This window comes from Brassica napus, chromosome C9 (assembly GCF_020379485.1).
Source record: "Brassica napus cultivar Da-Ae chromosome C9, Da-Ae, whole genome shotgun sequence".
NCBI classification, from domain to species: Eukaryota; Viridiplantae; Streptophyta; class Magnoliopsida; order Brassicales; family Brassicaceae; genus Brassica; species Brassica napus.
The window spans coordinates 28,330,021-28,342,192 of NC_063452.1; the positions used below are offsets into that span (position 1 = coordinate 28,330,021).

A 12,172-nucleotide genomic window follows, 5' to 3' on the forward strand; every position below is an offset into this window, starting at 1 on the left:
AGCGACTTCAGTTTAATAGGAGCCAGGAATACGAGATCGAGTCCGTCGCCACTTTACTTGGAGATAAAATTTTCATTTGGACAATGGAATGCATAAAGAATCTAACACAGTTTACTGTTACATTTACAACGAATTGTTCAAAGTTGGTGAATATGGTTTTGGAACCAGAATAATGGTCAGCCTTTGCAAGTTATATGGAAGGTATAAGGATTTTGATGAAATTTTTTAACAGATCAGTGTTCATTAATATACCACGGACGTAGAATCCAAAGGCAGACAGTTTCACACGTATTGCAAAAAAGTAAACGTCATTTGTTGTTCGGATATGAAACTAACAGTTTGATTTGTAGAATGTATATAAGTCTGTTTAAATTGCCGAATCTAAGCGACTAAACTATAAACAATCCAAACATAGCCTACCAGAAAACGATCAATATGTGCTCGAAAATGAAGTCATCTCTCCCAAAGATGATAGAGTGAGAAAAGAGAAGGCTAAACGATCAAGTCATACCACTTGAACTAAATAAGGAGGTTTAATTAGTTAATCGGTTGAAAAGAAGTTTTGTAGTATATGATTGCTTTATTAAATGAGAAATATATAAAATTGAGTGGTTCATTCCATGGCACAGTTATAATATTTTTAGTAACATAGAATTTTTTAAAAATAAGAACTGTAAAGATAATTGAGAAAGTGACACGTAAATATTGAATTATTAAAACTTATCATTTAAAAGGGCTTTAAAAATACTGTCGGATTAATATACAAGAGATTGAGTTTAAATTTTGTACTAGTTGTAAGAATCTAAACTATTAAAACAGGAATACAAATAGGAAATACACCTTAGTTTTCCTCGATATTTACAAGTGAATGTCACTGGCACTAAACACAACATTTTGCCTTTTTTTATAAACCGATATTAATGTATGCGTGATTACTAAACCAGAAAATGTCGAACCAATTATAAACCGCACGATATATGCTGATGTCTACCTACCTTTGTTTATAATTATTATTAGATACAATTACAAAACCATTACTTAACCACAACATTATGGTTCCAATTTCCTACATATCGTTTGACCCGAGATTCATAAAACATAAAACATCTAATTAAATTGTTATGTGACCATAGTTCATCTTCGTCTACTGAATCAAATTAGTCAATAGAGACACTCCTACATAGTTTTTCATAATTTTACTTAAACCAAAAATTCCATTGTGATAATACCTTGGTTAAGCTTGGTCTGCAGAAGCAAAACCACCATATTAGATAGTTGAAAGTCCATGTCATTGCAACGTCAATAAAGCCTGAAAATATCAATATTTAGATCATAAGTTATATCAATATAAATCGATATTATGTAATTCAACATCCACTCGAAAAAAACAATATGATATTATCGTTTGAATTATTTAATTCAAAATCATATCTAATATTTTTAAATGTTTTTATAAACCCGTAATCAAAACTAAAGTAACGACAATTAACTGCACAAAATCAAAACTAATAAATTCGTTTTTTCCTAAACTCAATAATCAACCAAAACTGTTTCCTATTTCAACGCAACTATCATAATAAAAAACTATCAATTAACTAACAAAATCAGAATATTTTGTTATCTAAACTTTCCCATCACGTTTTGCTAATCTTTAAAAACGAATATTCTGGTTATTATGATGATTCAATATTTTTAAAAAAAGAATGTTTAGTAAATAATTCAAAACCGTATATTCTCTTTTCAATTCGTTCCAATCACAACTAACAAAATATTTTCTATATCTCTCCTATTTTACCTACTATTACGGAAGCCAACTATATATACCTCATCTCTATTGCGTCAAAGGAAAGAAAGCATTGAACGATCCTCAACCTAAACATGTCTTTAGCGTCAAATTTTACTCTTCTCACAAAAGTATAGACCTTTTAAAAACTAATGGTGAATTCAAGTTAAATGCTTACATTCATGGAAGCAAAACACATCTTTTGGTGGAGAGCAGATACCTTCGAGATGGTTTTCAAATGGTAAATTTCTTTCTAAACGTTTGTTAACTTCAATTGCTTACTTTCTTATACTATTAGGGTAACAAGATCCATGATAAATAATCCTATAGTAAGATTCTTTTTCTTTAGTTTTGGACAAACATATTCATTCTCAGAAGGTTATTTGAATTTATTTTACTTTAAATGTTGGTCTTATATAAGACTATCATTAACATGTACCTAGAAATGCATCACTTAGTCAAGATGAAACCAAACATATATAGTTAAGGAAAGGTTCTTTCAATCTTCTAACTTATTCTAAATCGTTCTATATTACTATCATCTTATGTATTAGGTAAGATAAATAAGTAATTACTAACCGTTTTCTGTTTCTATTGGTCGGCAAGGTTGTTGTCTTCATTTGCAGCTTGCAGCTGGTTTGCTGAAACTTGGTTCTCAGAACTCCAATATCGTGCGAAACATTCAAAAGGTCAAATATTATTATAGATTGTATAAAAGTTCAACATAATTCATTTAAAAATAAAGATATAGTTTCTTTTTATAAAACATATGACATATTATGAAAGGGCATAAATGTTTAACAATTACGTACCATGTCTTTTGTCCTTCACTATGAGTTTTAACAACTGATTTTCGTCTTTTCTGTCCTTCTTCTCCCTTTAGTCTTGCTTTTGTATAAATCAATATTGTCCCTCTCTTACTCCAGTAAGAGTAGTTTGTCGATACTACTAATACTGAATGTATGAAAGCAAATAAGATATGAGAAAAATTGGCCCAAACTCGGAATAGTATTCATCTAATATTAGATTATCTGAATTTAACTTGCAATGTCGATTCTGTGACTCCTATTATCACATTACTTTGTTGTTCTAGCATATAAACGAAGATTCTGCAATTAAGTCAATCTGACTTCTCTAATATAGAATCAACATTGATCTTCGCCGAAGGTTTTTTAAAGCGAGTTTCAATCTGTACAATCACCGATTATCCTTGACTATGTGAATTACCTAATCAATATGTATGAAACAATTATTACACGGATCTGAAAAAAAAAGAGAAAATGACTAGGATAGCACTAAAAATGTTTTTGTCACAAATATAGTCTATAAGAATAAAAATGACCAAAATAACACTTAATGTTTTATCAAAAGAGATAAATATAAATTTATACCCCAATGGTAAATTAATTTAGACATTAGGGTTTAGAGTTAAGGGGTGGAGTTTAAGGTTTAGGGTTTAGGGTTTAGGGTTTAGGGTTTAGGGTTTAGGGTTTAGAGGTGGTATCTAGAGTTTAGGGTTTAGAGTTAAGGGGTGGGGTTTAGGATTTAAGATTTAGGGTTTAGAGTTTAGAGTTTAGGGTTTAGAGTTGAGGAGTATGGTTTTGGGATAAGATTTCAAATTTTGAAAAATAAAATAAAATTAAATTTTTCAAAAGATAAAATGCTATTTTGGTCATTTTAGTGTTTGAGAGCTATTTTGTGACATAAACTTAGAAATGTGCTATTTTGGAGACTCTAACCTTGAAAAATTTAAGCGGATCCACTTATGCTCTTTGATACGAAGATATACCGTTAAGGGCACCTACAATGGTGGAACTGGAGAGCTCGATTTCCAATGTTAAATTTTAATTATTTTATTAGTTTTTTTTTTTTTTCGTTTAATTAAAAAAAAAAGGGATCAATCGTGAGCCGCCACGTATCATAGGGCCCACAACACAGTAACGAAAAGCACCTAGGATCAATCTTTATGTTAGGATTTTTCTGATTGATCCTTACAAAATTTGTGCCTTACACTAATATTTTAATATTTCTTTTTTATGGATTCGAGCTAATGATTCCTTATTGCGCATGTTCTAAGGTCGATGAATTGAGAGTAGGAAATATTTTTTTTGGCTTCACCGGAAAAAAACAAAATACAAGGTTGATGGGAAGATGAATGGTCCGGAAAAAAATTAGTTAGATTTGCAGATTGGTTTAGTTAGTCCTAAAGAAATAAAAGTCGTGGCCCATTTATTTACTTTTTAAAATTTACCTTAGCTATTTAATCTGGCAGTTTATGTTAATAGGCTATTCTAATGTATACATTGGCCCATTTATTTACTTATAAATTATTTTACTAATATGATTTATTAATATGTTAATTAAACCTCTGTGGATTAGACTAATATATATACCAAAATGGATTTACAATAGTGAAATTATATGAAAAATAAAATAAGAGTTTCACCATTATAACATATAATATATAATGTGTTTTATATATATGTTCCTATATATTGTTTTAATTTATATTCCAAATTTTTACAATGTACAAATACATGCATATCAATGTTTTTAAAACTGGACTGGAACTCAAACCGAATATTTATTTAGACCACGGTTTAAAAAGTAAAATAGTAAATATCATACATAATTAAATTATATATAAATATCAAATATAAAACTCTATAAATATAAACTATTTTTTGTTCATATGGTTGGTTTATAGAATTCTGATCGTTTTAATATTTTTTATTAAATTCAATAACTTTGAGATCCAATATGACTCATGGTCAAACCAATGACTGGATCCAATCCGACTACATGACCGGTTCAAGGTCGAACTTGGACCAACCACCAGATCAGTTCGATTTTTAAAAACACTAATTCAGATAAACAAATAACTAAAATAATTTATTATAGGGACACTTAAAATTACAACGTATAAACAATAATAATGTTAGGTGTAGACATGTCATATAATATATATATATATATATATATAGTAAATATTATATATCTATAATATTAAAATGTATATAAATTATTTATTTTTATAAAAAATGACCGCGCGGATCAAAGACTAGTTAAAGATTAAAAAGCTGCATTAATGCATCAAACGATACTCTGACAAAACGAACGAGGCATTCATAAAATACTTATAATATATAGAAATTAATTGTTCTAATCAGACATTTCATTCTTCTTTTGAGCAAAACAACGAATAATCTGTAGATAATGCTTGAATCATCTTCCACCATGATTCATAACCAATGCTATTAGAGACCCCTTTAATTTTCTAAAGTATGTTAACTTTCAAATTGAACAATCATGAGACATGCAGAAATGAGTGGCTTACACATCCCTACGGACCCTACCCACCTTTAATGTCAAGTCATCATGTTGTTTTGACATTGCATAACCAAACGCCTTGCTGTTTTCCTTTATCTGAAGAGAATCCTACCTTTCTGAACAAGAAGTTAAAAGAATAAAACCAAGGAGAAGTGCTAAAAAGATAAGGCCTTATAACATCTAATAGTTGCTTTTTTTTTTTTTTTTAACTCATCAAATACTTCCATTAGCCAATATTGCTTGTGTATACTGTTTTATCAGACCTCACATGATAATTCAACCACAATGGCACTACAGAATATAACTGGAGAACATTAGACACAAAAGTGATAGTTTCCTTTGCTATTCTGTCAGCAGCCTTATTTCCTCCTCTAGGATAGAACCGCACTTCATAACTCTGAATCCGTAACAAAGCATGGCGAATCATCTCGACAGTTGGTTGCAGAACCGGCCAGACCTCCTCATTCCCATTTATCATCTTAACTAATGACAGAGAATCAGTTTCGAAGATGACATTCTTATACCCAAACCCTGCCAAAGTTTCTGCTCCCCATCTCAACGCTTCAGCCTCCGTAAGGATGGATGAGTCCATCTTTGTTACCGCTCTCGCCTCTGCCCATAACACATGACCACTCGCGTCTCTACAAATCCAACCTAGCCCACTGGTCTCTCTATTCTGATGCCAAGCTCCATCACTATTGCATTTCAACCAATCAGTGGGGGGTGGCTTCCAAGTAAGTGTTTGGACAGAAGTGGTAGCTCTCTTAGCCTCAATTTTCTCAGCCGCAGTTATCTCCCCCTGACACCTTCCTTGCCATTCCTCTAGATCTTCTCGAGCTTTCAGAATAAGACTCCCTGCCTCAAATTCTTTCCCTTTAAACAACAGCTCGTTCCTGTTTTTCCACAGGCGCCATAATATCCAAGGCACTATCTCTGCTTGTATATCTTCTCTCGGATATTCCTTCTTTATATTGAGAACATGATAGATATTCGAGTACAAAGAGTTCATTATAATACCTTCTGGAGGGGCCAGAATAGGTGACAGTGCCCACACCAAGCGTGCAAAAGGACACTGAAAGAGAACATGATTGACATTTTCGGTATCACAGCCACATCTAAGACACCCAGCTTCTTTTGCGATATGTCTTCTAGCCAGATTCCCTGCGACTGGTAGCAGATTACTAATGCACCGCCACAAGAAATGATGGACTTTGGGACTTGTTTCTGTGCTCCACGCTAACTGGAATAGGTGGTCTAAACTTGGTTGATCAATCTCCACTGCTGCAGATCTATCAAGGACATTGACTTGAACCCAGTAACCAGATTTGACCGTGTAGTGCCCTTTTTTGTTGTAATCCCAGATGTAGATATCCTTACTGCCATTCCCACATGTTCTGATCTTTGATATATTTCTCGCTTCATCATCTGGGAAAATTCTTGTCAAAAGCTCCATGTTCCACTCTCTTCCCTGGTTGATCAACAGCTCCCTTACTCTTAGATTGTGGCGGAGGTATTGTCTTGAGTCCCGACTGTTCCACCTCACCACCTGTGCTCTTCTTGCGGGTTGCTGACCGATCCCTGAATCTTGGAATACTTTTGTATCCTCTCCACTGCCTATCAAAACTCGAGCCCTTTGTTGAATCAGCTTTTGTGCTGCATGGATGCTTCGCCAAGCGTAAGATGGCCGCGATCCTAATCCTGCGCTCAGCGGATCAGACTTTGCAAAGTACCTGCTCTTGAAGACTCGAGTGAACAGAGAGTCCTTAACAGACAACATTCTCCACAGTTGTTTCCCTAGCAATGCTAGATTAAATGCCTCGATATCTTTGAAACCTAAACCCCCATTTGCTTTCGGCTTACACATCTGATCCCAGCTCTTCCGAAAAATACCTCTGCTTTCCAGCTTGTTTTTCCACCAGAATTCCGACATAATGGAAACAATCTTCTTGCTGACCGTTTTGGGTAATAGGAAGCACGCCATCGTGTACGTTGGGAGGGCAAGAGCGACAGCTTTCAGCATCACCTCCTTGCCAGCCGGCGAAAGGAACCTCGTCTGCCAGCCCTAAACCCTCTCACGCATTCTGTCTTTCAGATAACTAAGGATCGAAACCTTGGACCCACCAAAAGCTTCTGGGAGCCCTAGGTAAGTTCCCTCTCCTCCTTCCTGCTCTATCCCCATCTTAGCCTTAATCTGGTCCCTTCTCTCCTGCGGAATATTCTTTCCGAAGTAAATACATGACTTCTGATGATTGATCCGCTGACCAGAGGCTAGGCTGTAGTTGCTCAGAAGATTCAGTAAGTTGTCTAGCTCCACCGTACTTCCTTTGCAATAGAAAAGACGATCGTCTGCATACAGCAAATGGGAGATCGCCGGGGCTCCCCTAGCCACCTTCAAACCCGTAATCTCTCTTCTCTGCTCAGCTCTTCTTAGCATTTGCATGAGCATCTCGGTACAAATTACAAAGAGGTACGGCGAGATAGGATCACCTTGTCTTAGGCCCCTTGTCGGTTTGATATCACCATACGGAGTCCCGTTGATTAGAACTTGATACTGAGCTGATGACACACAAGCCATAATTAGCGTTCTCCAATGCTCTGAGAAGCCCAAGGTCTTCATCGCCATCTCCAAAAAAGGCCACTCTACCCGATCATACGCTTTGGAGATATCTGTCTTCACTGCTATAAACTCCTCAGAACACTTATTATTCGAGTTCAGCGCATGGAGAAGTTCATGTGCCACCAGAATGTTGTCCTGTATAACTCTGCCTTCAATAAAAGCAGCCTGTGTTTCTGAGACAAGGAGGGGAAGGATCCGTTTGAGACGCTTAGCTAATATTTTTGTGATTATCTTGAAAGCCACATTACAGAGACTGATAGGCCTGAAGTCTGCTAGCTTGTTTGCATTAAGCTTCTTTGGGATTAAACAAATGTTGGTTCTGTTAATCCCCTCCTCTAGCTCTCCAGTCTGGAAAAACTTCTTCACCATCTCTGTAACATCCCTGCCCACAGTCTCCCAGAAATGTTGGTAGAAGTAAGCACTCATGCCATCGGGACCAGGACATTTTTGAGGATTTGTCTCAAAAACGGCTCGTTTCACTTCCTCCAGAGTTACCTCCTGTAGGAGCTCCTCATTTTGGTCCTGAGAAACCTTTGGGGGCATATTCTCCCACTCCTGCAAGCTGATGCCTACATCTTCTGAAGAAAAAAAGGGTCTTGAAGTAACCCTCCGCCACTCTCCCCAGGTCCCCCTCTTCAAACCATTCCTTTCCATCTGCATCCACCAGGCTATGAATCTGGTTCTGCGCTCTACGGTTCTTAGTGACTGCATGGAAAAACCGTGTGTTCTGGTCTCTCGCCTTCAGCCAATCCAGCCTACTCTTCTGCCTCCAGAATATTTATTCATTGTAATACTCCTCATTGAGCTCCTGCCTTAGTTGCTTTAGCTCTCCCGGCACATAAAGATTCCTGCGGGAAGCCTCATCCATCCGATGATGGAGCTCTTGTATCCTGATAGCAGAGTTCGGTTTGGCAGTCTTCTTCCATCCTGAGATAGCTTTCCTACAGTTTGCTACTCTCTGCATTAAGCTCACCTGTCCTGCTTCTCTACCGCACCAGCTGCTCGTCACAGTGGTTGAGAAACCTTCCTTCTTGATCCACCGCTGATCATATCTGAACATAGGTCGCTTTCTCCACTCCACTCCATCAAGAAAGTTCATAACCGGGCTATGGTCAGAGCAGCCTTTACTGAGGTAGCGCGCTGAAGCTGACGGGAAAAGGTGAAGCCACTCCTGATTTGCCAATGATCTGTCAAGCCTGCATTGTACCAGATCATTGTTCCTAACCCCATGCCAGGAAAGCTTGTAGCTCTTGTGTTGGATTTCCCAGAGGCCGCAGTCCGACATCATCTGCCTAAACTCTGCTCCTTCTACATCGCTCCTAAGAGCTCCACCAAGTTTCTCTGATTGGTCCACTATTTCGTTGAAGTCGCCGGTTAAAAACCAAGGCGCATCTCTGTTAACTCCTATTCTGGTGAGTCTCTCCCACACCCCACTTCGATTTCCTTTCACTGGCTCTCCGTATACACCTGTGAGGAAGAAAGATTTATCCTTCCAGGTGACCTTTAGATCAATTAGCCGCCTGTGCGGCTTGTAAGATCTCCACTTTACATGCCTCTTTCCATAGGACGGCTAATCCTCCACTTCTACCAATTGGTTCCACTGTTCTAAGATCATGAAATCCAAGCTTTACCATGATCTCTTCCATATACCATCTTCTGTTCTTTGTCTCACTGAGGAATATTATATCAGGAGAATACACCCGGTGTATCTCCTGCAGCTGACGAACTGTCGGGGTATTCCCCAGCCCCAGACAGTTCCAGCTCAATATCCTCTTAAATGGCTCGAAGGGTTGGAATTACCCATCAACCCTTCTTCCACAATTTTTCCACTCCCTAGCACTATCCGCTGCGCGGAACGGTTAGGGGTATTGGCTGCCACAGAGGCAGAATGATGTTTCTCACTTGAGCTCCTACTTCCCGAACTTCTTCCTCCAGAACCCTTGCCTTGCGAGCCTAGCCTCTCAAAGACCGACGGGGTTCCTTCTTCTTGGAGTTCTCCAACCTTGGCCTTTTTTGGAATCCTTTCGTCACTTCTGCTAAGCCTCCTTCTCTTAGTACCACTTGGCTCTGCTTCAGTGATTCTTTTTTCCGGAATGGGGCTTGCCTCTTGTTCCCCTAGTCTTTCAAAAACCGATGAGTTTTATTTCTCATTACTTCTCTGTTTTTCAGAGCTATGGCCAGAGTGCGGATGAACGTCTTGTCTTCCTCTAAGCCTATTAAAGACAGATGGAGATTCGTGACTTGCTCCTGAGGATGCTCCTTTTGTCATCGGGCCCTGAGAGTCACTCCTAGTCCGTGGAACGGCTGATGATTCCTCTGTGCTCCGTGAACCCCCAACTTGCTTAGTAGGCAGACTTTGAGAACTCTTTGGTTGCCACACCTGCGAAGAGGATCCTACCACATTTTTGCCTTTCCTTTCAGCCTCACTTCGCTTGCGTGTGCTCACAGCTCTGCGTGGAGATTGCTCCGATCTTGATATTCGACCTCCTTTTGGAGTTCTCTTAGTGATTGGTCTCCTCTCCGCCGACTCCTTGTTTTGCCTTCTGGAGCTAGCTAAGATCGCAGCTTCCCCTTCCTGTTTGACAGCTGTCCTGCGGCCACTTTCAAGCGTCTCGCGGCCCTCTTGCATAGGGCAGTAGATCTGGTCATGTGTTAGACGCTTACAGATGAAGCACACCTTGATCAGCTTCTCGTATTCCAATTCTGTTGGAACTATTTCCCCTGACTTAAAACGCGCAATCCTCCTGAACTGTAGAGGTTCCTCTGTATTAATCCAAACCAAAGCCCATATATACTCCACCGAAGAGGAGTTCTTCGCATGGAGCTCAACTTTCTCCACTTTTCCCAGCGGCCCTATCAAGCCTTCAACTGCTTCTTTCTTGAGGAGGTGAACCGGAATCCCCCTAATACGGATCCAGAAGGGGATTCTACATAGGAACTCTGGTCCTGCGTTAGGGGCCCATCTATCGAGGGAGACTATCCAGCCATTCACGAACCAAGGCCCCTTGGTGAGTACATGCTGTAGGTCCCTCTCGTGCTGGAAGAAAAATTGAACCTTATTCTCTCCCACGCCTCTACCCTTAACCACTTCTTCCATCCCCCAGATAGGAGGTAGCGCCTTAACCAAGCCCCCCACTTTATGGACTGTAGGGTTTAAACATCTGACGATGATGCTCATCGAGTTTTCTTCTATCAAGTCCTCGTTTTCCAGCTCTGGAATATCCACAAGCTCTCCCTCTTCCAATAGCTCAAGCTTTTTCAGCTCATGGAGTAACGATGATTCCTTCTTCTTTCTAGGGCGATTCATCGCTTATCAAAACAGAATCGAAGCTACACAGGCCTAATGAACTACACTGACTGCTAGGAGGTCAGGTAGAATGAACTTTGGAACCAGAAGGTCGTAGATCTGCTTCTCAATCTTGACGAAAACTGCCAGATCTGGTTTCCAAAGACTTGCGACAAGAAACCTAAGTCTACCTCACCCTTCGAAAGTGAAAAGAGTCAGATCTGGGATCAGAATAGAAGATCTGAGATGAAAACCCTAGTTCCCCTCTCGTCACCGTTTCTATCGCCTCTCATTTTTTTTCTCGTTTTGATTAGTTGCTGAGTTCGATATCTGATAGTTGCTTTGTATTAAATAGAATCAGTCACAACGTCAAGTAAACTTATGTATAGATCAATTGTCGTTAGTTTAATTTAAAATACAAAAACCCACAATTAAAAATCACATAACTAAGAACGCTTGAGACAAAAATTGATATTATATGGTGTAGTATTGAGTTTACCAAATTATGAATTTCTGTCAAAAACTTCTTAGTAATTAAAAGGAAAATAATAAAAAAACTAAGTCGTCTTGGCCTAGTGGTAAATGGGTTTCGGCTTGGCCTAGTGGTAAATGAGTTCCGGCTGGAGTTTTTACCTTGGGTTCGAGTAGCATTGGCTACCTATCTGCGTCTTCAACGATAGGGTTTCGCGTATCCGAAAACAAGCTCTCGTGAAATTAATTTTTAGGCCTAAAAACTCAGGATAAAAAAGAAAGCTTGATATTTCATTTTCATTGGTAAGCTAAAAGTCTAAAACACATACATTAAAAAACCCCGCTATTTTCTGATAACCATATCCTTAAGAAAGTCGTCTTCGTTTCTAAAGAACATGTTTCGACGAGAGAAAAAAATTGCCAAAAAATCAAGAATTTCGATGAATCCCCAATGACCTTCTCCCGGCAAATTAGTTGTTTTAGCATTCCACAAAAAATTTGTCATAATTTTTTTTTTTTTAAACTTATGAAAAATTAAAAGAATTTTTTATTTTAAAAGTTTTATACAAATTCTAAAAATATTAAAATATACAAAAATATAAATAAAATTATAAATAAATTTTAATAATTAGAAAATATTAAAATATACAAAAAAAATTATAATATAAATTCCTAAAAAGATAGA

The 12,172-nt window shown here is 37.9% G+C and overlaps 1 protein-coding gene across 1 annotated transcript; it reads right to left on the reverse strand.

Moving 5' to 3' along the window:
• Positions 1 to 8,508: 8,508 nt before the first annotated feature.
• Positions 8,509 to 11,037, reverse strand: LOC106417168. Its single transcript, XM_013858014.2, has 4 exons — positions 9,972 to 11,037; positions 9,531 to 9,845; positions 9,280 to 9,456; positions 8,509 to 9,197 (listed from the first exon to the last, which is right to left on the reverse strand). The coding sequence occupies exons 1-4, from the start codon at positions 11,035 to 11,037 to the stop codon at positions 8,509 to 8,511; spliced, it is 2,247 nt and encodes a 748-aa protein (XP_013713468.2).
• Between the last annotated feature and the right edge of the window lie 1,135 nt (positions 11,038 to 12,172).